General features: G+C 54.5%; 2 protein-coding genes, 1 long non-coding RNA gene and 2 other non-coding genes across 8 annotated transcripts; all 5 read left to right on the top strand.

The window, feature by feature from the left end:
- Window positions 1-2401: 2401 nt before the first annotated feature.
- On the top strand, window positions 2402-17157 carry LOC137849282 (carboxy-terminal kinesin 2-like). Its single transcript, XM_068668802.1, has 2 exons — window positions 2402-2580; window positions 16912-17157. The coding sequence occupies exons 1-2, from the start codon at window positions 2476-2478 to the stop codon at window positions 17140-17142; spliced, it is 336 nt and encodes a 111-aa protein (XP_068524903.1). The 5' UTR covers window positions 2402-2475; the 3' UTR covers window positions 17143-17157.
- TRNAK-CUU (transfer RNA lysine (anticodon CUU)) lies at window positions 3936-4009 on the top strand. Its single transcript has one exon. It is a non-coding gene; the product is annotated as a tRNA-Lys (tRNA).
- On the top strand, window positions 4357-9161 carry LOC137849283 (uncharacterized). The gene is made up of 4 exons (XR_011091848.1): window positions 4357-4614; window positions 4870-4968; window positions 5333-5824; window positions 8905-9161. It is a non-coding gene; the product is annotated as an uncharacterized lncRNA (long non-coding RNA).
- Window positions 17158-18443: 1286 nt separating the features above from the next.
- On the top strand, window positions 18444-18520 carry TRNAK-CUU (transfer RNA lysine (anticodon CUU)). The gene has a single exon. It is a non-coding gene; the product is annotated as a tRNA-Lys (tRNA).
- A 1293-nt stretch (window positions 18521-19813) lies between these two features.
- LOC137849280 (kinesin-like protein KIFC1) lies at window positions 19814-23607 on the top strand. 4 transcript variants are annotated; one of them, XM_068668799.1, is made up of 4 exons: window positions 19814-20048; window positions 20494-20639; window positions 20964-21058; window positions 22147-23607. In XM_068668799.1, exons 1-4 carry the CDS (start codon window positions 19837-19839, stop codon window positions 22297-22299), a joined length of 606 nt encoding a protein of 201 aa, XP_068524900.1. In that variant the 5' UTR covers window positions 19814-19836; the 3' UTR covers window positions 22300-23607. The 4 variants fall into 4 exon arrangements, with proteins under 4 accessions (XP_068524900.1, XP_068524899.1, XP_068524902.1 ...); XM_068668798.1 differs by lacking the exon at window positions 22147-23607 and adding an exon at window positions 21873-22085 and having other exon boundaries at window positions 20494-20638; window positions 20912-21127; XM_068668801.1 differs by lacking the exon at window positions 22147-23607 and adding an exon at window positions 21873-22085 and having other exon boundaries at window positions 19815-20048; window positions 20494-20638; window positions 20912-21058.
- Window positions 23608-24978: the final 1371 nt, after the last annotated feature.

Here is a 24978-nt window from a genome sequence, read left to right as displayed (position 1 = left end):
ATAGCCAGGACTGCTGATAAATGATGGATAGGGGCTTGGCCAGCTCCTCTGCCAGTTCTCTCAATACCCTTGGGTGGATTCCATCCGGCCCCATCGACTTGTGCACATCCAAGTGCCGTAGCAGGTCACCAACCAGTTCTTCGTGGATGGTGAGGGCCACATCCTGCTCCCCATCCCCTTCCACCAGCTCAGGGTACTGGGTATCCAGAGAACAACCGGTATTGCTGCTAAAGACTGAGGCAAAGAAGGCATTGAGAACCTCCGCCTTTTCCTCATCTCTAGTAACTAAGTTTCCCCCCGCATCCAGGAAAGGATGGAGATTCTCCTTAGTCTTTCTTTTTGTGTTGATGTATTTCTAAAACGTTTTTTGTTCTCTTTAACGGCAGTAGCCAGATTGAGCTCCAGATGAGCTTTGGCCTTCCTAAGTTTGTCCCTGCACAGCCTCGCTACATCCTTATAGTCCTGCCTAGTGGCCTGCCCACTTTTCCAAAGATTATAAACCCTCTTTTTTCTCCTAAGATCAAGCCACAATTCTCTGTTCAGCCAGGCTGGTCTTCTTCCCCGCCGGCTCATCTTAGGGCACGTGGGGACAGACCGCTCCTGCGCCATTAGGATTTCCCTCTTGAAGAGCGCCCAGCCTTCCTGGACCCCTCTGCCCTTCAGAACCACCTCCCAAGGGACTCCACCAACTAGTGTCCTGAGCAGCTCAAAGTCAGCTTTCCGAAAGTCCAATACAGCGGTTTTACTGGTCCCCTTCCTGGCTTTGCCAACAATAGTGAACTCCACCATTTCGTGGTCACTCTGCCCAAGACAGCTCCCGACAATCACATCCTCCACCAGTCCTTCTCTGTTTGTGAAGAGAAGGTCTAGCGGGGCACCACTCCTGGTAGGTTCACTAACCATCTGCGTCAGGAAGCTATCTTCCACGCTCTCCAGAAACCTCCTAGACTGCTTCCTCTGGGCTGTGTTGTGCTTCCAGGATATGTCAGGGAAGTTGAAGTCCCCCACGAGTACAAGCGCTGAAGATTTCGCAACTTCTGTCAGCTGCCTGTAGAACTCCTCATCCGTCTCCTCATCCTGGTTCGGCGGTCTATAGCAGACCCCGACCAGGACACTAGCCTTGTTGGCCCTGCCGATCCTAACCCAAAGGGACTCGACCTTGTCATTCCCAGCCTCGAGTTCTACAACATCGAAAGACTCTCTAATATAGAGAGCCACACCACCACCCCTTCTGTGCTGCCTGTCCCTTCTGAAGAGCCTATAGCCAGGCATTGCAGCACTCCAGTCATGAGACTGGTCCCACCACGTCTCCGTGATGGCAACCAAGTCGTAGCCTGCCCTCTGCACAATGGCTTCCAGCTCCTCCTGTTTGTTACCCATGCTGCGTGCATTGGTGTAGATGGACTTCAGCTGGGCCTTTACCTTATCTTCCGGCCTTGCCATTGTTCCCCCTGGCACAGCCCCAACAATCCCTGCTTCAGCCCCATCCCCCTTCTTATCTAGTTTAAAGCCCTCTCAAGGAGCCCTGCCAGCTCCTGGCCCAGGATCCTTTTTCCCCTCAAAGATAGGGACCCGTCTGCGGCCATCAGGCCAGGTGCTGAGTAAAGTGCCCCATGGTCGAAAAAAACAAGATTTCTGCGTTGGCACCAGCCCCGCAGCCACGTGTTTAAGAGGTGGGCTTTCCGTGTCCTCTCTGTACCCCTCCCTGCCACCGTAGGGATGGATGAAAACACCACCTGCACCCCCGCTCCACCCACTAACTGTCCCAGGCCCCTAAAGTCTTGTTTGATAGCCTTCAGGCTTCTCTCTTCAATGTTGTCACTGCCCGCCTGGACTATCAGAAGAGGAGAATAATCAGAGGGGCGTACCAGGTTGGCAAGCTTCCTGGCAACGTCCCTGACCCTGGCCCCAGGGAGGCAGCAGACTTCCCTACGGGTAGGGTCAGGCCGACAAATAGGGCCCTCTGTTCCCCTAAGGATAGAGTCTCCCATAAATGCCCCCATTTGCCCCTGAACTCCCCCCAAAGACCCCTATTTTGCCCCCAAAGATCCCTATTTCCCCCCATTTCCCCCAGAAATGCCCCTGTTTCTTCCCATTCTCCCCAAAAGTGCCCCTGTTTGGCCCAGTTTCCACCCCAAAGGCCCCCAAAGTGCCCCATTACCCCCCCAAATGCCCTCGTTCACCTCAAATGCCCACGTTTGCCCCCCATTTCCCCCCAAAGACCCCTATTTCCCCCATAAGTGCCCCCATTCCCCCCAGTTTCCACCCTATTTCCCCCCAAAGACCCCTATTTCCCCCCATTTCCCCCCAAAGACCCCTATTTCGCCTCTGTTTACCCCTGAACTCTCCCCAAAGACCCCTTTTTCCCCCCATTTCCCCCATAACCCCCCCCCGTACCCCCCCCCAGTCGACCCTGGACGGTACCCCATCTGCATCTTCGTCTACGGGCAGACAGGCAGCGGCAAAACCTACACCATGGAGGGGCCGGGGGGCACCAACCCCACAAGTTGGGGGGTGATCCCCCGCGCCGTGCGGCACCTCTTCGGGGGCGCCCGCCAGCTGGAGCACAAAGGGTGGCAGGTGGGGGCCGAGGCACCGAGTTTTGGGGGGATTGGGGGCTTGTTTGGGGGGGGTTAGGGCTTTTTGGGGGCTATTGGGGGGGGAGTTAGGACTTTTTGGAGCTTCTTTGTGGGGCGTTTAGGGCTTTGGGGGGCTTCTTTGGGTGTGTTAGCGCTTTTGGGGGGGCCTTAGGGCTTCTGGGGGGGCTTTTTTGTGGGGGGTTAGGGCTTTTTGGGGGGCTTTTGGGGAGGCTTTTTTGGGGGGTTAGGGTTTTTTTGGGGGATTACAGCTTTTGAGAGCTTTTTTGGGGGGGATTAGGTCTTTTTGGTGTTTTGGGGGGGTTATGGCATATGGGGGGCAGGTTTGGAGGTTTATGGGGCAGGTTTTGGGGAGTTATGGGGTGGATTTGGGATGGGGGACTGGGGGGGGTTGGGTGTTATAGGGCAGGTTTGGGATACGGGGGACAGATTTGGGATATGATGGAGGGTGATTTTGGGGTTATGAGATGGGTTTGGAATATAGGGGGTGTGATTTATGGGGGTCTGGGGGGGGGTTATAAGGCAGGTTTGGGATATGGGGGGTGATTTGGGGGGATTAGGGGGTGGGTTTGGGATATGGGGGTGTGAGTTGGGGGATTTAGTGGGGATAAAGGGCAGATCTGGGATACGGGGATGATTTTGGGGGGTTTATGGGATATGGGGTTGTCCTGGTTTCAGTTAGAACAGAATTAATTTTCTTCCTAGGAGCTGGTGGAATGCTGTGTGTTGGCTTAGGATGAGCAGAGTGCTGATAACCCCCCGCTGTCTGAATTGTTGCAGAGCAGTGCTTACACCAAGCCAAGGACGTCTCCGCTTCTTGCTCTGTCCTGCCAAGGGGCAAGAGCTGTGAAGGGACAGAGGCAGGGCAGGTGACCCAAAGTAGCCCAAGGGGTATTCCATCCCATCTGGGGTCATGCTAAACAATAGATAGGGGTGGCTAGCCGGGGGAGGGGGCCGGAGTGCTCGGGGTGAGGCTGAGCATCGTTCAGCGAGTGGTGAGCAATTGCATTGTGCATCACTTGTTTGTAGGTATTATTCGTGGTAGTACTATTGTCATCATTGTATTATTATTATTATTATTATTATTATTGTTATTGTTATTGTTATTGTTATTGTTATTGTTATTATTATTGTTATTGTTATTCTTATTATTTTTTTCCTGTCTTCTGAAACTGTCTTTATGTCAAGTCACGGGCTTCACTTTCCATTCTCTCCCCCGTCTCAGAGAGGGAGGGGGAGGGTGAGCGAACGGCTGCGTGGTGTGTAGCTGCCGTCCGGGTTAAACCACGGCAGTCTTTTTGGGCTTTGTACAGGTAAACTAAAAATGCTGAGGCATTTGGCCGGCTAGCTCAGTCGGTAGAGCTATGAGACTCTTAATCTCAGGGTCGTGGGTTCGAGCCCCACGTTGGGCGCCAAAAAGACTGTCGTGGACCGACCGTCAGTTTGCATTAATTTTATTCTGAGTCGCGGGCAGGTCACTGCGCCGAACTGGCGCCAGCACCCGACCCACCGTGACCTGGCAGATAGCAGTTGATCGTTCCTTGATCGTTCCTTGAGGCAGCATTTTCCACTGGAAGTTGCGGCGTCGGCTGTTTGGAGCTTCTCTGGCCGCACGAGTTGCCAGAACTTCATGGGCCCTCAGGCCCTGGGCTTGCGCCTGGGGGGCTTATGGGGGGGGTGCAATTTCTTTTTGGGGCGGGTCCAATTTTTTTTGGGGGGGTCCAATTTTTGGGGGGCGCGGCGATTGGCGGAGGCGCCGCCCAATGGGAGCGCGGGGCGGGCGCGGTTTGAGTGTGCGCGCCGCAATAGTGGAGAGGCCCGGCGGCGACGGCGCTGGCGCTGCCCGCCCGGGACCAGGGGTGCGGCGGCGGTGGGTGGCGCGGTACCAGAGGTACCAGAGGAGGCAGCTGGAGGAGCTGCAGAGGAAGATAAGGGACATGGAGGATGACAACCGGCAGCTCCGGGAGCAGCTGCAGCACAGCCAGGCCCGGGTGGAGGAGCTGGAGGGACAAGTGAGGTGAGAGCCCCGGTAACACCCCCCCCGGTACCGGTTTGCACCCTCCCGGTAACCGGGGACCCGTCCCCTGAGCCCTCTGGTACCCAGAGACCCCCCTCCGGTAACCGTTGACCCTCCCCCTACCCCCTCCGGTACCCGGGGACACCCCACCAGTAACCGGGGACCAGTCCCCTTCCCCCTCCGGTACCCGGGGACCCCTGTCCAGTACCGGAGACCCCCCCCCTCCGGTAACGGCACCCCCCTGGTGCCTCCCAGCTCTCTGCGCACAGAGCTTCAACAGTGCCAGGAGGAGCGGTCCCGGTGGCAGCAGAAGGCGGAGGCGGAGGCGGCCGAGCGGCCGCGGCTGGGGGCCGAGTGGCAGCAGCTGGAGGCCGAGCTCCGGCAGCGGCTGGCGGCCAAGCTCCGGCAGCGGCTGGAGGCCGAGCTCCGGCAGCGGCTGGAGGCCGAGCTCCGGCAGCGGCTGGAGGCCAAGCTCCGGCAGCAGCTGGCGGCCGAACAGCGGCTGGAGGCCGAGTGGCGGCGGCTGGCAGCTGAGTTCCAGCAGCGGCTGGCGGCCGAGCGCCAGCAGCGGCTGGCGGCCGAACAGCGGCTGGCGGCCGAACAGCAGCGGCTGGCGGCCAAACAGCAGCAGCTGCCGGCCGAGCTCCAGCAGTGGCTGGCAGCTGAGCTCCAGCAGCAGCTGGCGGCCAAACAGCAGCTGGTGGAGGCCGAGCAGCAGCAGTGGCGCCGGCAGCTGGAGGAGTTCCGGGCGGCAGTGAGGGACTGGGAGGAGCAGCTGAGGTCCATGCAGGTGGGTACGAGGCTGATTTCCCCCCCTCATTGGGCAAAAACAGCAAAACGCGGGATTCTGCCCCAAAATGGGCTGTGAGGAGTGCAGCTGGAGATGCTTCGGGGGGCTTTTTACCCGATTTTGGGGTGTTTTGCCTGATTTTTCCCCAATTATTGTCTTCTCCCAAATTATTCCCAACAAATTATTGTTGGCCGACGGCGTTGGGCGCCCCCTGCTTGGCCGACGGGGCCAGGCGCCTCTTGGCCAACGGGGTCGGGCCTTTCCTCCCCCCAGGCAAAACTGCAGGAGGTATCGGAGGCCCTGTCACAGAGCGAGGCCGAGGATTCGGAGCTGCGGGCGCTGGTGGCGGCGCTGGAGGAGCATTTGCGCGACCTGGAGATGGAGCGGCGCCGCCTGGAGAACCGACTGCAGGACCTCCAGGTGCTCATTCCACCAGCTCCTAGGAAGAAAATTAATTCTGTTCTAACTGAAACCAGGACAGGGGGTGCAGGTTTGGGGGTTTTTTATAGGGCAGGTTTTGGGGGGTTATGCGGTGAGTTTGGGATACAGGGTATGGGTTTTGGATATGGGGGGATTTTGGGGAGGTTATGGGGTGTGGTTGGGATATGGGGTGTGATCTGGCAAGTTTTGGGGGGTGATAGGGCAGATTTGGGATATAAGGGGATGATTTAGTGTGGTTATGGGATATGGGGGGAAGATTTGGGGGTTTACGGGGCAAGTTTTGGGGGTTTATGGGGTAGGTTTGGGATGGTGTGATTTTGGGGGATTCTAGGTCAGGTTTGGGATATGGGGGCGTGAGTTGGGGGATTTAGTGAGGATAAAGAGAAGATTTGGGATATGGGGGAGTGGTTTGGGGGGAGTTAGGATATGGGGAGAGGTTTTTGGCGGTTATGGGGTAGGTTTGGGAGGGTTAGGGACAGGTTTTGGGGGATTATGGGATGGATTTGGGATGGGGGTGTGATTTTGGGGGTTTTGGTGTGGGTTTTGGGGGGTGATGGGGCAAATTTGAGATACGGGGGTGACTTGGGGGGGTTATGGGATATGGGGCAGCTTTTTGGGGGGTTATGGGGTGGGTTTGGGGGGGTTGGGGCAGATTTGGGATACTGGGGGTCCTTTTGGGGGGGTTTGGGGCAGTTTTAGGATACGGGGGGGCATTTGGGGGGGTTACGGGGCAGATTTGGGGGTCTGGACCCCCCTCACCCCCCTTGTTCGCCCCCCAGATGAAGAAGTGCATCACGGGCACGGACCACGCCGACAAGAAGTAGCCCCGGGACCACCGGCACCCCCCCCCGTTTTTCTGCCCCTCCCCCCCCGTTTTTCTGCCCCTCCCCCAGCACAGAGCCAGCCTGGGCCTGTGCTGATTGGCCGCCAGTGTCACGTGACACGGATAAAAAATGGCGGCGCCCAGTGGTGCGGGAGCACTTCCGGTCCTGCTCCGGTTCCGGAGTTTAGGGGAGATGTGGGATGCGTTGGGGGTGCTCAGGGAGAGAATGTGGGGGTGGGTTCAGGGGGCACAGGCGGGCAGGTTTTGGGGTGGGTTTGGGATGGGGGGTTGGTTTGGGGTGTTATAGGGCAAATTTGGGGCACAGGGGGTGATTTTATGGGATTATGGGATAGGGAGGGCAGGTAATGGTATATGGGGGGTAGGTTTTGGGGGTTATACGGTGAGTTTGGGATACAGGGTATGGGTTTTGAATATGGGGGGGATTTGGGGGAGTTTATGGGGTGTGTTTGGGTTATGGGGGTGTGATTCAGCGAGTTCTGGAGGTTTTCGGGGGTTATAGGGCAGATTTGGGGGTCTGGACCCCCCTCACCCCCCTCGTTCGCCCCCCAGGTGAACGAGTGCATTGTGGGCACGGCCCACGCCAACAAGAAGTAGCCCCGGGACCACCGGGACCCCCCCCAAATTCCCCTTCCCCCCCGCCCCCCCCCCCGTTTGTGGTGGGGGGGGTGCAGGGGGTGTAGGGTGTCGCCTCTGGGGGTGGGATGTCTGTGTGGGGTGTGTGCAGCTGTTCCTTTTAGCCTGACCTTAATAAACATGTAAATAAGCAAAAACTCTTCTAATAATTTTAAAAAAAAACACCTGTCGATTCCCAGCTGCAATCAATTTTCTTCCTCTCCTGCCTGCACCAACCCTATGTGTGAAATCCCAATCTGCCCCAAACTACGTGGTTTTGACCCCAAAACGTTCCTTTTTGTCCCTAACATTGGTGCTTCCACCCGTGTCGTGTTAGTTTCCAGTGCTACCCCCGAAACTCCTGATTTATCTGTTAAAAATGGAGTTAAAATAACAATAAATCTCCCCAGTTTCATCTGCCTTGTCCAGATGGGCAGAGCAGGGAGCTCTATAGGGAAAATCTGTAGGGAAAACCTTCCCCAGAGCACGTTTCTGTCCTATTACCCTCTTGGCACCTATAGGGGAATATGAACAGCCTGCAGGGTCCCACATTCTGATGAGAAAAATCTTATCAAATAACAATAAATTAATGCTTTGGGACTTTTTTACCAGTTAATTATAAAAGTGTAAAATACTCCAGGAAGATACAGGCTCAAAACCCAGAAGTTCATCATCATCCTCACAAATATTTTTTTCATGGAGCTAATAGTTCACTAAAGTAATATAAAAAGACAAATAGCTTACGAGAGTTTTTAAAGTATTATTAAATTTAAAAATAAAGAGTTTATTACAGTTTTTGTTAACGTTTGGTCCCCGAACTATGAGGCACTGTACAACATCACCCCTTCCTTCACTCTTCTGTGAGGGGAATGGCAAAATTTCACTCATATTATTGTCATTTATATTGCCAAATTTTATTTGAAGCCTGATAGTTAGTAGTTGCGTGGGCTTTCCTCACCAAATTACTGCTTAAAACCCCACAATTGCCACCAAACTGCCCCAATTTTGCAGCTTTTTGGCCTCTTTCCGCTGTGGAGGGGGTTGCTACAGGTTTTCACTACACTTCAAATCTGTATCAAGGACAAAGAGGAGATAAATGAAAGTAAATATCTGTGCAAATATAAAGCCATAAATAGTGTCTGTAAATATTTATATATATCAAATCATCCTTTTCAGTTGTTGTGCTCTGGAGTTTAATTTTGCATCTAAACACATTGCATATAGGGTCTTCTACGTTCCCTTACCGGCTGGTAGGTATTTCACTTTATTTTTACACCAAGTGTAATACACAATAAATGTTTGTTCATTGTCTTTTGTATTATAAAAACAAGGAGTTCTCTTTGAGGAATGGGAGTTGTGAAAACTCCCTGCTGAATAAGGAGCCGTATAATGCTTGGCTAGACACTATGAAAATTCTTTTGCTTAATGTAACAAAAAAGAGACCCCTCCTCCCCCTTCTCTCCTTCTGCATCTCAGTTGCCTCTTTTGTTTAAAGACCCTGCTGCAAAGCTCATGGAACCACCTCCTGATAAGTTGCTAAACTAGTGTATCAACATCCTGCCTTCCTGTCTCACGCTGGGCCAACATGACCAAATAAAAAAAGAAGTTGAACCACAACACCGAGGAAGACTACAGCCTTCATCTTCACGACCACCAGAGGGACAGAGACGACCCCCTAGCAACAGTGCACGCAGTCGCAGAACATACCCAGACGTGCTGCGTAATCCTGAAATCACCAAGATATAAAAAGGGACCCTGGCGGGGGTGAGGTGCGCGCCGTTGGCGGAGCCGAGACTCCCCGGCCGCCCAGCGCTGTTTTCCTTGCTGTTGCTTACTCAATAAATTCCTTTCTATCATTAATGCAATGCTCTCTGAAAATTAATTAAGGGGGCAACTTATAACAAATTTGGTGCCGTGTCTCGGATGAAGGCAATCTGATTGAAAGACCTTCGGAGGGGGCGCCCCGCTGATGTCAGCGGCCTTCGCTAGGACTACTTTCATTCAAATCCTTCACCGACGAACTCTAAATTTGACAGCAAGCAAATAAAGCCGGCAACCCCTAGTAATCTTTGTGCACGAAGACCGAACGAAGACTCAGGAGTGAGTAAGTATAGGCCGGTGATCCGTTCGGTTGGGGTTGGGTATCCTGGAGCGTAGCGTTGTGAGACGTCCAATTGCGGACGAAGCGAGTGTGGACCCCTCGGTAGTTGCGGTTCCCACATCCCGCGAGGGACTGGGCCACGAAAAGGGGGAAGCGATGTGTGTGTGTGTGTGTGAAGGCGCTCCAGAAGATGGGACAGAAGAAGAGTAAGCCTTCTGGTCCCATGGGCGGGGTAACGTCTGATGTTAGGTTACCCCGGGATTAATGATTAAAAATTTGCAGGATTCCCCTTTTAGGCGGGGAAGGAATAAAGTAAAAATGATACATTATTGTGTTGAAGTTTGGGGTGGTAAACAGATTCGAGGAGACCACCTTTACTGGCCCGTATTTGGGTCCTTTGAAGATTGGGTTTGCCAGGCCCTAAATATTTATGTAAACTCAAAGGAACCTTTTAGTTTGGAAGAAAGTGAATATGCACATTTGTGGATCAGCTCGGAAGCTCGAGCCAATTTATATCCTCTAAAAGAAAAAGGAGGGAATGGGAGGCACAAGAAAAACCGAGAATTAGAGATCCCAGCCCCACTGCCTCCCTATATTTCACCACCACCACCTGCAGCCCCTCCGACTCCCGGGCTTCCTAATCCGCAACCCCAGGGAGACTCTGATAGCGACTCTGACTCTAGCGTTCAGGGACCAGTGACTAGGAATATGTGGCCGTCCCCATTAACTCCAGGGACGTCCGAGATTTTAAGAAAGACAGGAGCAGGGTAAGCAAGCTTTAATGGCAACTGGCATACTGTTTCCAGCTGCTGAGGAATAATTCTAACTGGAATACTAACCGTACATTGCATATTGTATATATAAAAGCCCGGGCATTTTTGTTAAAGTGTTCTTTTATACATATGTTAATATGTAAATATGTAAATATAAGAACTGCCATTGAGGTGTATGTCTAAGGGAACAAAATTTGCCCAGGCATATTATCGGCTCATCAGGTTTAAATGTTCCCAGTGTAATTGTCTACAGGCAGTTAATTTACAGTGGTTTGATTTTACTTGTGTATCTATATATTGTGGATTTTGGAGGGATTGGGATTGACTAGTAAAGAGCTTCTAGGAAAACGGTGGAATATTAACCACTGTAGATTACAATAGGAAAAGTTCAAAGCAAAGAAATCCCGAGGAAAAGCCTCCTAGGATGTATACTAACACACTGGAGGGATATAGTGGGGTGAGAGTGTACAGAGAGTACAAGAACTCTTATCAAATATTGTAATCAGTGGTGGCCACTTTATAAACTAGAGGATGGAGCGGAGTGGCCCCTAAACGGAAGTATTAATTATAACACCATATTACAGTAAATGTTGTTTTTGTGGAAAGAAGGAAAACAGGATGAAATGTTTTATATTGATGTTGTTTCAGCATCTTGGAGGGAAAAGGTACGGAATTAAGTTGGCCCCTGACTGAGCCTTTGATGTCGGCATTGGAAAAGTAAAGGCTAGAGAAAGATAAAGGAAGTGTTAAAAGGTTTGTTGAAAGTGTTAAAGGTGTTTGAAGTTGAATGAGCAGGGAAAGGTGATGTGGCATTATCTAAGTAACAGTCGAGAAGTTTTGGTATATTTGCATATTTGCTGTGGTGTTTGTTCAGTTTCCCAAGCATCGGGGAGGGGGGAACAGCCTGCTCCACCAGGGGCCTCTCCAGCGGCCGCAGGGGGGGTTCGGCTCCAGCGCCTGGAGCGCCTCCTCCCCCTCCTTCTGCACGGACTTTGGTGTCTGCGGGGGGGTTTCTCGCTCTCCCAACTGCTGTTGAGCAGCAGGGTTTTGTTTGTTTCTTTGTTTGTTTGTTTTCGTGGCTGTGCTCTCACAGAGGCACGGACTGTGTTGCTATGGCTTGGCTCTGGGCAGCAGTGGGCCCCTTTAGGGCCAGATGAAATTGTCCCTTATCTACCACGGGGAGGTTTCTGTTTTGTTTTGTTTTGTTTTGTTTTGTTTTCACGGGGGCTGCCACTGCAGTTTCCCCCGCCCACACCTGTCCCCCCCCCCCCCCCCAAACCATGCCATCAAACCCAATATACTGGGGCAGCTAAGTCATTACTGACTTGTAAAGTACCAGGAATTAAATTAACTAATGAAACCCGGCAGGTTTGGGATACGGGGGACAGATTTGGGATATGATGGAGGGTGATTTTGGGGTTATGAGATTGGTTTGGAATATAGGGGGTGTGATTTATGGCGGTTTGGGGGGTTATAAGGCAGGTTTGGGATATGGGGGGTGATTTGGGGGGATTAGGGGGTGGGTTTGGGATATGGGGGTGTGAGTTGGGGGATTTAGTGGGGATAAAGGGCAGATCTGGGATACGGGGATGATTTTGGGGGGTTTATGGGATATGGGGTTGTCCTGGTTTCAGTTAGAACAGAATTAATTTTCTTCCTAGGAGCTGGTGGAATGCTGTGTGTTGGCTTAGGATGAGCAGAGTGCTGATAACCCCCCGCTGTCTGAATTGTTGCAGAGCAGTGCTTACACCAAGCCAAGGACGTCTCAGCTTCTTGCTCTGTCCTGCCAAGGGGCAAGAGCTGTGAAGGGACAGAGGCAGGGCAGGTGACCCAAAGTAGCCCAAGGGGTATTCCATCCCATCTGGGGTGATGCTAAAGAATAGATAGGGGTGGCTAGCCGGGGGAGGGGGCCGGAGTGCTCGGGGTGAGGCTGGGCATGGGTCAGGGAGTGGTGAGCAATTGCATTGTGCATCACTTGTTTGTACATATTCTTCGTGGTAGTACTATTGTCATCATTGTATTATTATTATTATTATTATTTTTTTTTCCTGTCTTCTGAAACTGTCTTTATGTCAAGTGACGGGCTTCACTTTCCATTTCTCTCCCCCATCCCAGAGAGGGAGGGGGGAGGGTGAGCGAAGGGCTGCGTGGTGTTTAGCTGCCGTCCGGGTTAAACCACGGCAGTCTTTTTGGGCTTTGTACAGGTAAACTAAAAATGCTGAGGCATTTGGCTGGCTAGCTCAGTCGGTAGAGCATGAGACTCTTAATCTCGGGGTCGTGGGTTCAAGCCCGGTGTTGGGTGCCAGAAAGACTGTCGAGGACCGGCCGTCAGTTTGCATTAATTTTAAGTTTTAAGTTAAATTTGAAGTTTGCATTTAATTTTTAAGACTGTTTCTTGCTGACATTTTGTTTTCCCCCCGCGATGGCTCGAAGCAGCCCTGGCCCCTTCTCGCAGCCCCCAGCCCCAGGCTGCAGCCGGGGGGCAGCGCTCCCCCCCTGCCCACCGTGCTGCCGGGGTTTGGGGGGGGGTTTCGGGGATGGTTTTGGAGGGAGGGAGTGGGGAGGGCTTGGGGAGGAGGGTTGAGGTTGGGGAGGAGGGTTTGCGGGTGGTTTTGGGGGAAGAATTTGGGGGGGGGTGAATATTATGGTATGGGGGGAGTTTGGGGTGGATTTGGGGATCTTTGGGATGTGGTGATTTGGGGTGGCATGGGAAGTCTGCGGGCAGAGTTTCGGGGAGATGTAGGATGTGTTGGGGGTGCTTGGGGGGAGGATGGTTCAGGGGACACAGGTGCCCCCCCATAAAGGACCCCCCCTTTTCCCCAAAATTGCCCGTTTCCCCCGTGTTTCACCCCAAAGGGCCTCCATCGCCACCCAAACCCCCCCAAGTGTTCCCCAGGGTCCCCATTTCTACCTTTATGCCCCCATAAATCCCCCCATTTACCCCCCCAACCCTCCCCAAACTGTCCCCCAAGGCCCCTTTTTCCCCATTTCTGCCCAAACTGCCCCCATTTCCCCCATAAATCCCCCTCTTTCCCCACCAAGGTCCCAGTTTCTGCCCATTTCCCCCCTCAAACCCCCCTGTCTTCCTTTATTTCCCCCATAAATGTCCCATTTCCCCACAAAGCGCCCCCGTTTGACCCAAGTGACCCCAAAGGCCCCCCAGTTTATACCCCAAAGTGCCCCTATTTCCCCCGGTTTCTACCCCAAAGCCCCCTGTTTGCCCTTGAACTCCCCCCAAAGTCCCCCCATTTCTCCCTGAACTGACCTCAAAGCCCCCTCTTCCCCCCCTAAGTGCTCCCATTTCCCCCATAAATGCCTCTTTCTGCCAGTTTCCCCCCATATGCCCCTGAACTGACTCCAAAGCCCCCCCATTTCCCCCAGAAATACCCGTTTCTCCCCATTCCCCCCATAAGTGCCCCCATTCCCCCCAGTTTCCAACCCAAATGCCCCCATTTGCCCCTGAACTGACCCCAAAGCCCCCCCATTTCCCCCGAAATGCCCCTGTTTCTGCCCATTCCCCCCATAAGTGCCCCTGTTTGCCCCCATTCTCCCCGCAAATACCCTCGTTCACCCCAAATGCCCCCATTTGCCCCTGAACTCCCCCCAAAGACCCCCTATTTCCCCCCGTTTCCCCCGTAAATGCCCCAGTTTCCACCCCAAATGCCCCCATTTCCCCCTCATTTCCCCCCAAAGACCCCTATATCCCTCCCATTTTCCCCACAAGTGCCCCCATTCCCCCCAGTTTCCACCCTATTTCCCCCCCCAAGGAGCCCTATTTCCTCCCAGGTTCCACCCCAAATCACAGAATCACAGAATTTCTAGGTTGGAAGAGACCTCAAGATCATCGAGTCCAACCTCTGACCTAACGCTAACAGTCCCCACTAAACCATATCCCTAAGCTCTACATCTAAACGTCTTTTCAAGACTTCCAGGGATGGTGACTCCACCACCTCCCTGGGCAGCCTGTTCCAGTGCCTAACAATCCTTTCGGTAAAGAAGTTCTTCCTAACATCTAACCTAAAACTCCCCTGGTGCAACTTAAGCCCATTCCCCCTCGTCCTGTCACCAGGCACGTGGGAGAACAGGCCATCCCCCACCTCGCTACAGCCTCCTTTGAGGTATCTGTAGAGAGCGATAAGGTCGCCCCTGAGCCTCCTCTTCTCCAGGCTGAACAAGCCCAGCTCCCTCAGCCGCTCCTCGTAGGACTTGTTCTCCAGGCCCCTCACCAGCTTCGTCGCCCTTCACTGGACCCGCTCAAGCACCTCCATGTCCTTCTTGTAGCGAGGGGCCCAAAACTGAACACAGTACTCGAGGTGCGGCCTCACCAGAGCCAAGTACAGGGGGACGATCACCTCCCTAGCCCTGCTGGTCACACTGTTTCTGATACAAGCCAGGATGCCGTTGGCCTTCTTGGCCACCTGAGCACACTGCTGGCTCATATTCAGCCGACTGTCCACCATCACTCCCAGGTCCTTCTCTGCCTGGCAGCTCTCCAACCACTCATCTCCCAGCCTCTAGCTCTGCTTGGGGTTATTGCGCCCCAGGTGCAGGACCCGGCACTTGTCCTTGTTGAACTTCATGCAGTTGACCTCAGCCCATCGGTGCAGCCTATCCAGATCCTCCTGCAGAGCTTTCCTACCCTCGAGCAGATCGACACACGCACCTAACTTGGTGTCATCTGCAAACTTACTGAGGGTGCACTCAAGGCCCTCGTCCAGATCATTGATGAAGATATTAAAGAGGACCGGCCCCAGCACCGAGCCCTGGGGGACGCCACTAGTGACTGGCCTCCAACTGGACTTGACTCCATTTACCACGACTCTTTGGGCCCGCCTATCCATCCAGTTTCTAACCCAAGGAAGCGTGCGCCAGTCCAAGCCCAGAGCAGCCAGTTTCTTGAGGAGAATGCTGAGGGAGACGGTGTCAAAAGCCTTGCTGAAGTCAAGGTAGACCACATCCACAGCCTTTCCCTCGTCCACCCAGCGCGTCACTTTGTCGTAGAAGGAGATCAGCTTCATCAAGCAGGACTTTCCTTCCATAAACCCATGCTGACTGGGCCTGATCGCCTGCTTGCCCTGCAAGTGCCGCATGATGACTCTCAAGAGGATCTGCTCCATGAGCTTCCCTGGTACTGAGGTCAAACTGACTGGCCTGTAGTTCCCCGGCTCTGCCCTCCGGCCCTTCTTGTAGATGGGCGTCACATTTGCTAGCCGCCAGTCAGCTGGGACATCCCCCGATAGCCAGGACTGCTGATAAATGATGGATAGGGGCTTGGCCAGCACCTCTGCCAGTTCTCTCAGTACCCTTGGGTGGATCCCATCCGGCCCCATCGACTTGTGCACATCCAAGTGCCGTAGCAGGTCACCAACCAGTTCTTTGTGGGCCACATCCTGCTCCCCATCCCCTTCCACCAGCTCAGGGTACTGGGTATCCAGAGAGCAACCGGTATTGCTGCTAAAGACTGAGGCAAAGAAGGCATTAAGCACCTCCGCCTTTTCCTCATCTCTAGTAACTAAGTTTCCCCCCGCATCCAGGAAAGGATGGAGATTCTCCTTAGTCCTCCTTTTTGTGTTGATGTATTTATAAAAACGTTTTTTGTTCTCTTTAACGGCAGTAGCCAGATTGAGCTCCAGATGAGCTTTGGCCTTCCTAAGTTTGTCCCTGCACAGCCTCGCTACATCCTTATAGTCCTGCCTAGTGGCCTGCCCACTTTTCCAAAGATTATAAACCCTCTTTTTTCTCCTAAGCTCAAGCCACAATTCTCTGTTCAGACAGGCTGGTCTTCTTCCCCGACGGCTCATCTTAGGGCACGTGGGGACAGACCGCTCCTGCGCCATTAGGATTTCCCTCTTGAAGAGCGCCCAGCCTTCCTGGACCCCTCTGCCCTTCAGAACCGCCTCCCAAGGGACTCTACCAACTAGTGTCCTGAGCAGCCCAAAGTCAGCCCTCCGAAAGTCCAATACAGCGGTTTTACTGGTCCCCTTCCTGGCCTCGCCAACAATAGTGAACTCCACCATTTTGTGGTCACTCTGCCCAAGACAGCTCCCGACAATCACATCCTCCACCAGTCCTTCTCTGTATGTGACTATCAAAAGAGGAGAATATCTGGAATATCAAAAGAGGAGATCTGGACTATCAAGAGAGGAGATCTGGGCTATCAAAAGAGGAGAATAATCAGAGGGGCGTACCAGGTTGGCAAGCTTCCTGGCAACGTCCCTGACCCTGGCCCCAGGGAGGCAGCAGACTTCCCTACGGGTAGGGTCAGGCCGACAAATAGGGCCCTCTGTTCCCCTAAGGATAGAGTCTCCCATAAATGCCCCCATTTGCCCCTGAACTCCCCCCAAAGACCCCTATTTTGCCCCCAAAGACCCCTATTTCCCCCCATTTCCCCCAGAAATGCCCCTGTTTCTTCCCATTCTCCCCAAAAGTGCCCCTGTTTGGCCCAGTTTCCACCCCAAAGGCCCCCAAAGTGCCCCATTACCCCCCTAAATGCCCTCGTTCACCCCAAATGCCCACGTTTGCCCCCCATTTCCCCCCAAAGACCCCTATTTCCCCCCCATTTCTCCCACAAGTGCCCCCATTCCCCCCAGTGTCCATCCTATTTCCCCCCAAAGACCCCTATTTCCCCCCATTTCCCCCCAAAGACCCCTATTTCGCCTCTGTTTAACCCTGAACTCTCCCCAAAGACCCCTTTTTCCCCCCATTTCCCCCATAACCCCCCCTCTGCCCCCCCCAGTCGGCCCTGGACGGGTACTCCGTCTGCATCTTCGCCTATGGGCAGACGGGCAGCGGCAAAACCTACACCATGGAGGGGCCGGGGGGCGCCGACCCCACAAGTTGGGGGGTGATCCCCCGCGCCGTGCGGCACGTCTTCGGGGGCGCCCACCAGCTGGAGCACAAAGGGTGGCAGGTGGGGGCCGAGGCACCGAGTTTTGGGGGGATTGGGGGCTTGTTTGGGGGGGTTTAGGGCTTTTTGGGGGCTATTGGGGGGGGAGTTAGGACTTTTTGGAGCTTCTTTGTGGGGCGTTTAGGGCTTTGGGGGGCTTCTTTGTGGGGCGTTTAGGGCTTTTGGGGGCTTCTTTGGGTGTGTTAGCGCTTTTGGGGGGGCCTTAGGGCTTCTGGGGGGGGTTTGTGGGGGGTTAGGGCTTTTTGGGGGGCTTTTGGGGAGGCTTTTTTGGGGGGTTAGGGTTTTTTTGGGGGATTACGGCTTTTGAGAGCTTTTTTTGGGGGGGATTAGGTCTTTTTGGTGTTTTGGGGGGGTTATGGCATATGGGGGGCAGGTTTGGAGGTTTATGGGGCAGGTTTTTGGGAGTTATGGGGTGGATTTGGGATGGGGGGCTGGGGGGGGTTGGGTGTTATAGGGCAGGTTTGGGATAGGGGGGACAGATTTGGGATATGATGGAGGGTGATTTTGGGGTTATGAGGTGGGTTTGGAATATAGGGGGTGTGATTTATGGGGGTCTGGGGGGGGGTTATAAGGCAGGTTTGGGATATGGGGGGTGATTTGGGGGGATTAGGGGGTGGGTTTGGGATATGGGGGGTGAGTTGGGGGATTTAGTGGGGATAAAGGGCAGATCTGGGATACGGGGATGATTTTGGGGGGTTTATGGGATATGGGGTTGTCCTGGTTTCAGTTAGAACAGAATTAATTTTCTTCCTAGGAGCTGGTGGAATGCTGTGTGTTGGTTTAGGATGAGCAGAGTGCTGATAACCCCCCGCTGTCTGAATTGTTGCAGAGCAGTGCTTACACCAAGCCAAGGACGTCTCAGCTTCTTGCTCTGTCCTGCCAAGGGGCAAGAGCTGTGAAGGGACAGAGGCAGGGCAGGTGACCCAAAGTAGCCCAAGGGGTATTCCATCCCATCTGGGGTGATGCTAAAGAATAGATAGGGGTGGCTAGCCGGGGGAGGGGGCCGGAGTGCTCGGGGTGAGGCTGGGCATGGGTCAGGGAGTGGTGAGCAATTGCATTGTGCATCACTTGTTTGTACATATTCTTCGTGGTAGTACTATTGTCATCATTGTATTATTATTATTATTATTATTATTATTATTGTTATTGTTATTGTTATTGTTATTGTTATTATTTTTTTCCTGTCTTATGAAACTTTCTTTATGTCAAGTCCCGGGCTTCACTTTCCATTTCTCTCCCCCATCCCAGAGAGGGAGGGGGAGGGTGAGCGAAGGGCTGTGTGGTGTTTAGCTGCCGTCCGGGTTAAACCACAACAGTCTTTTTGGGCTTTGTACAGGTAAACTAAAAATGCTGAGGCATTTGGCCGGCTAGCTCAGTCGGTAGAGCTATGAGACTCTTAATCTCAGGGTCTTGGGTTCGAGCCCCATGTTGGGTGCCAAAAAGACTGTCGTGGACCGACCGTCAGTTTGCATTCGTTTTATTCTGAGTCGCGGGCAGGTCACTGTGCCGAACTGGCGCCAGCGCCCGATCCTCCGTGACCTGGCAGATAGCAGTTGATCATTCCTTGATCATTCCTTGAGGCAGCATTTTCCACTGGAAGTTGCGGCGTCGGCTGTTTGGAGCTTCTCTGGCCGCACGAGTTGCCAGAACTTCATGGGCCCTCAGGCCCTGGGCTTGCGCCTGGGGGGTGGTCACTGTTGGGTCCGTACCCATTAGCCGCTGCAGGCTAGAGCCATACAGTGGGTGATCCGCCCCAGTTACTTCTGGCCGCCAGACCCCAACTACCCACAGAAACCAGCCCCGGGTGCGCGGGCTGGTAGTGGGGCAGGGGAGCGGAGCTGCCATTTTCCTCCTGCCGTCCATCACCTCCTGCCTGTTCCTTTTCCGTCTGTGTCAGAGCGTTCTTTAGGACAGAAAGACGAGGAGTATTTCTTGCTGACATTTTGTTTTCCCCCCGCGATGGCTCGAAGCAGCCCTGGCCCCTTCTCGCAGCCCCCAGCCCCGGGCTGCACCTGGGGGGCAGAGCTCCCCTCCTGCCCACCGTGCTGCTGGGGCTGGGGACAGGCCCCGTGCTGTTATTATACCACTAACACTTAATTGTCGTGTTTACACTCGATTTTGGTGATTTTTTTGTCCTCTTTCTTTCGGTCAGAGCGTGCGGGCGGCGCTTAATCCCTCTAGCAGCAGCCCGAGCCCGTGGGTATGGGGGGGGCGTTTTGGGGGGTCCTGGAATGGGGGGGGGCAGGTAGGGTATTGGGGTGGGCAGATTGGGGGGCTCCCAGGTGGGGGGGGGGCATTTGGGGTAGGGTAAGGGGGGCAAGTCCTAAACTGGGTGGTGGGGGCGATAGAGTTTGGGGAGGGGGGGTCACGCAGTTTGGGGGAGGCACTACCAATTGGGGGGGGGTCCAAATTTTATTGGGGGGGTCCAATTTTTTTGGGGGGGGTCCAATTTCTTTTTGGGGGGGTCCAACTTCTTTGGGGGGGCGTCCAATTTCTTTGGGGGAGGTCCAATTTTTTGGGGGAGAGGTAAGATTCTTTTGGGGGAATGTCCAATTTTTTATTGGGGGGGTCCAATTTTTTGGGGGGGCGGGGCAACTTCTTTGGGGGGGTCCGATTTCTTTCTGTGGGGGGTCCAATTTCTTTGGGGGGGTCCAAGTTTTTTGGGGTGGTCCAATTTTTTGGGGGCGCGGCGATTGGCGGAGGCGCCGCCCAATGGGAGCGCGGGGCGGGCGCGGTTTGAGTGTGCGCGCCGCGATGGCGGCGAGGCCCGGCGGCGACGGCGCTGGCGCTGCCCGCCCGGGACCAGGGGTGTGGCGGCGGTGGGTGGTGCGGTACCAGAGGTACCAGAGGAGGCGGCTGGAGGAGCTGCAGCAGAAGATAAGGGGCCTGGAGGATGACAACCGGCAGCTCCGGGAGCAGCTGCAGCACAGCCAGGCCCGGGTGGAGGAGCTGGAGGGACAAGTGAGGTGAGAGCCCCGGTAACACCCCCCCCAGTACCGGTTTGCACCCTCCCGGTAACCGGGGACCCGTCCCCTGAGCCCTCTGGTACCCAGAGACCCCCCTCCGGTAACCAGTGACCCTCTTCCTTCCCCCTCCGGTACCGGGAACCCCCCTCTGGGTACGGAAGACCCCTCCCCTTCCCCCTCCGGTACCCGGAGACCCCTGTCCGGTAACCGGGGACCCCCCCCGTCCGGTAATGGAGGACCTGTCCCCTTTCCCCCCCAGTACCGGGGACCCTCTTCCTTCCCCCTCCCGGTAACCGTTGACCCTCCCCCTACCCCCTCCGGTACCCAGGGACAGCCCACCAGTAACCGGGGACCAGTCCCCTTCCCCCTCCGGTACCTGGGGACCCCTGTCCGGTACCCGGAGACCCCCCCCTTCCGGTAACGGCACCCCCCTGGTGCCTCCCAGCTTTCTGCGCAAGCAGCTACAGCAGTGCCAGGAGGAGCGGTCCCGGTGGCAGCAGCTGGAGGCCGAGCTCCAGCAGTGGCACCAGGAGCTGCAGGAGCTCTGGGAGTCGGCGCGATACCGGGAGGAGCAGCTGGGGGCCGCCCAGGTGGGTACGAGGCTGATTTCCCCCCCTCATTGGGCAAAACCAGCAAAACGCGGGATTCTGCCCCAAAATGGGCTGTGAGGAGCGCAGCTGGAGATGCTTCGGGGGGCTTTTTACCCGATTCCGGGGTGTTTTGCCTGATTTTTCCCCAATTATTGTCTTCTCCCAAATTATTCCCAACAAATTATTGTTGGGCGATGGCGTTGGGCGCCCCCTTGTTGGCTGACGGGGCCAGGCGCCTCTTGGCCAACGGGGTCGGGCCTTTCCCCCCCCCAGGCAAAGCTGCAGGAGGTGTCGGAGGCCCTGTCACAGAGCGAGGCCGAGGATTCGGAGCTGCGGGCGCTGGTGGCGGCGCAGGAGAAGCATTTGCACAACCTGGAGATGGAGCAGCGCCGCCTGGAGAACCGACTGCAGGACCTCCAGGTGCTCATTCCACCAGCTCCTAGGAAGAAAATTAATTCTGTTCTAACTGAAACCAGGACAGGGGTGCAGGTTTGGAGGTTTTTTATAGGGCTGGTTTTGGGGGGGTTATGCGGTGAGTTTGGGATACAGAGTATGGGTTTTGGATATGGGGAGGTTTTGGGGAGGTTATGGGGTGTGGTTGGGATATGGGGTGTGATTTGGCAAGTTTTGGGGGGTGATAGGGCAGATTTGGGATATAAGGGGATGATTTAGTGTGGTTATGGGATATGGGGGGAAGGTTTGGGGGTTTACGGGGCAAGTTTTGGGGGTTTATGGGGTAGGTTTGGGATGGTGTGATTTTGGGGTGGGTTTTGGGGGATTCTAGGGCAGGTTTGGGATATGGGGGCGTGAGTTGGGGGATTTAGTGAGGATAAAGGGCAGATCTGGGATATGGGGGGGTGGTTTTGGGGGAGTTAGGATATGGGGGAGAGGATTTTGGCGGTTATGGGATAGGTTTAGGAGGGTTAGGGACAGGTTTTGGGGGATTATGGGATGGATTTGGGATGGGGGTGTGATTTGGGGAGTTTTGGTGTGGGTTTTGGGGAGTGATGGGGCAAATTTGAGATACGGGGGTGACTTGGGGGGTTATGGGATATGGGGCAGCTTTTTGGGGGGTTATGGGATGGGTTTGGGAGGGGGTTGGGGCAGATTTGGGATGCTGGGGGGCCTTTTGGGGGGGGTTTGGGGCAGTTTTAGGATACGGGGGGGCATTTGGGGGGGTTATAGGGCAGATTTGGGGGTCTGGATCCCCCTTAACCCTCTTGTTTGCCCCCAGGTGAACAAGTGTTCAGTTTTGGGCCCCTCGCTACAAGAAGGACATCGAGGTGCTTGAGCGGGTCCAGAGAAGGGCGACGAAGCTGGTGAGGGGCCTGGAGAACAAGTCCTACGAGGAGCGGCTGAGAGAGCTGGGTTTGTTCAGCCTGGAGAAGAGGAGGCTCAGGGGTGACCTTATCGCTCTCTACAGATACCTCAAAGGAGGCTGTAGCGAGGTGGGGGATGGCCTGTTCTCCCACGTGCCTGGTGACAGGACGAGGGGGAATGGGCTTAAGTTGCACCAGGGGAGTTTTAGGTTAGATGTTAGGAAGAACTTTACCGAAAGGGTTGTTAGACACTGGAACAGGCTGCCCAGGGAGGTGGTGGAGTCACCATCCCTGGAAGTCTTTAAAAGACGTTTAGATGTAGAGCTTAGGGATATGGTTTAGTGGGGACTGTTAGCGTTAGGTCAGAGGTTGGACTCGATGATCTTGAGGTCTCTTCCAACCTAGAAATTCTGTGATTCTGTGAAGTGCATCCTGGGCACGGCCCACGCCAACAAGAAGTAGCCCCGGGACCACCGGGACCCCCCCCAAATTCCCTTCCCCCCCGCCCCCCCCCCCCGTTTGCGGTGGGGGGGGTGCAGGGGGTGTAGGCTGTCGCCTCTGGGGTGGGATGTCTGCGTGGGGTGTGTGCAGCTGTTCCTTTTAGCCTGACCTTAATAAACATGTAAATAAGCAAAAACTCTTCTCATAATTAAAAAAAACACCTGTCGATTCCCAGCTGCAATCAATTTTCTTCCTCTCCTGCCTGCACCAACCCTATGTGTGAAATCCCAATCTGCCCCAAACCACGTGGTTTTGACCCCAAAATGTTCCTTTTTGTCCCTAACATTGGTGCTTCCACCCGCGTCGTGTTAGTTTCCAGTGCTACCACCAAAACTCCTGATTTATCTGTTAAAAATGGGGTTAAAATAACAATAAATCTCCCCAGTTTCATCTGCCTTGTCAGATGGGCAGAGCAGGGGCTCTATAGGGAAAATCTGTAGGGGAAAACCTTCCCCAGAGCACGTTTCTGTCCTATACCCCTCTTGGCACCTATAGGGGAATATGAACAGCCTGCAGGGTCCCACATTCTGATGAGAAAAATCTTATCAAATAACAATAAATTAATGCTTTGGGACTTTTTTACCAGTTAATTATAAAAGTGTAAAATACTCCAGGAAGATACAGGCTCAAAACCCAGAAGTTCATCATCATCCTCACAACTATTTTTTTCATGGAGCTACTAGATCACTAAAGTAAAATAAAAAGACAAATAGCTTAAGAGAGTTATTAAAGTATTATTAAATTTAAAAATAAAGAGTTTATTACAGTTTTTGTTAACGTTTGGTCCCCTAACTATGAGGCACTGTACAACATCACCCCTTCCTTCACCCTTCTGTGAGGGGAATGGCAAAATTTCACTCATATTATTGTCATTTATATTGCCAAATTTTATTTGAAGCCTGATAGTTAGTAGTTGCGTGGGCTTTCCTCACCGAATTACCGCTTAAAACCCACAATTGCCACCAAACTGCCCCAATTTTGCTGCTTTTTGGCCTCTTTCCGCTGTTGTGGGGGGTTGCTACAGCTTTTCACTACACTTCAAATCTGGATCAAGGGCAAAGAGGAGATAAATGAAAGTAAATATCTGTGCAAAAAGAAAGTCATAAATAGTGTCTGTAAATATTTATATATATCAAATCATCCTTTTCAGTCGTTGTGCTCTGGAGTTTAATTTTGCATCTAAACACATTGCATATAGGGTCTTCTACGTTCCCTTACCGGCTGGTAGGTATTTCACTTTATTTTTACACCAAGGAGACCTGATTTAACCTGAATGCTGTTCTTGTACTTCCACGTATATTTAATTTAAAATATATTTAATTAACTCGTTTGTCGCTCGTTGACCACAGTAAGGGACAGGCACATCCCTGAGAGGTGAAAACGCATGGCTGGGGGATGCTGCTGCTGATTTTCCCCTACATTTACCCCCTTCGGGTTGGGAATTGGGTGCAATTTGTGTTTTTATCCAAATAAATTTCCACAGCTCCCCCCTCTCTGTGCCCTCAGGGGACGTTGCTAGGGGCTGGGCGGTGCCTTTGAAGATTTAATTGTGCTTTGCGGGGCGGGGGCGGGGCGGGGGGGGGGGGGACCGGGGGAGATGGGGGGGGAGGGGAAGGCCCGAGGGGGGGGGAGGGGGGGACCGGAGGGGTGCGGGAGGGGGGGGGGGGGGCTGGGCCCCGGGGGCGCTGGCCCCGTTTCCCCCCCCCCAGGGGAGAAACTTCTTCTTGGCCAAAATCCCCGCCTTTTGTCCCAAAAGCGTGTTGCCCCCTTCCCCCCCCCCTCACCCCCCCCCCCCCGCTCGGGGATGCCCTCCGGCACCAGCATCATCGTCCTGGACGACGAGGACGAGGGGGTCCCGGAGCCCCCCCCCCCCCTCCACCGCCGCCCGGCCCAGCAGCTCCTCGCCCCCCTCCCCCCCCCCCCCCCCCCCCCGCAGCCCCCCCCCCTCCCAACCCAACGGGGGGGGGCCCCCCGGCAGCCCGGAGCCCCCCCATAGCGGGGGCAAGGCCGGGGGGGGCGGCTTCAAGGCGGAGAACGAGCGGCTCTTCGCTGAGGTGAGTGCCTGGGTCCCTTTTTTTTGGGTGGGGGGCACCCATGGGTGCTCCCCCCGGGGGTGGGTGTCCCCCTGGGGGTGGGTGTCCCCATGGGGAGGTCTTTGTGTCCCCTCCCCCCTTCCCATTTTTGGGGTCCCCCTGCCCTGCTGTGCCTTGGGGTGGGGGTGGGGGTGATGGGGACGTCCCCCCCGTGTCCCCATGTCCCCCCCCATGTCCCCATGTCCCCTCCTGGTATCTGGGGGACGTTTCGGCACCGCTGTCCCCTCGCTGTCCCTGCTGCTGTCTCGGTGTCACCTCCCTGCTCCCGGCCCTCCGTCCATCCTCCCCCCCCCCAAAAAAAGTGTCCCCACCCCTCTCGGTGTCCCCCTGTCACCTCCATGTCACCTCCGTGTCACACGGGGTCTCTGTTCCTCCTCGCTGTCCCCGTGTCACCTCGGTGTCACCTCGGTGTCACCACCTCACATCA

This window comes from Anas acuta, unplaced genomic scaffold, assembly GCF_963932015.1.
Source record: "Anas acuta unplaced genomic scaffold, bAnaAcu1.1 SCAFFOLD_298, whole genome shotgun sequence".
Lineage (NCBI taxonomy): Eukaryota > Metazoa > Chordata > Aves > Anseriformes > Anatidae > Anas > Anas acuta.
The sequence above is the reverse complement of the archived record's forward strand: the minus strand, read 5'-3'. Positions and strand labels throughout refer to the sequence as shown.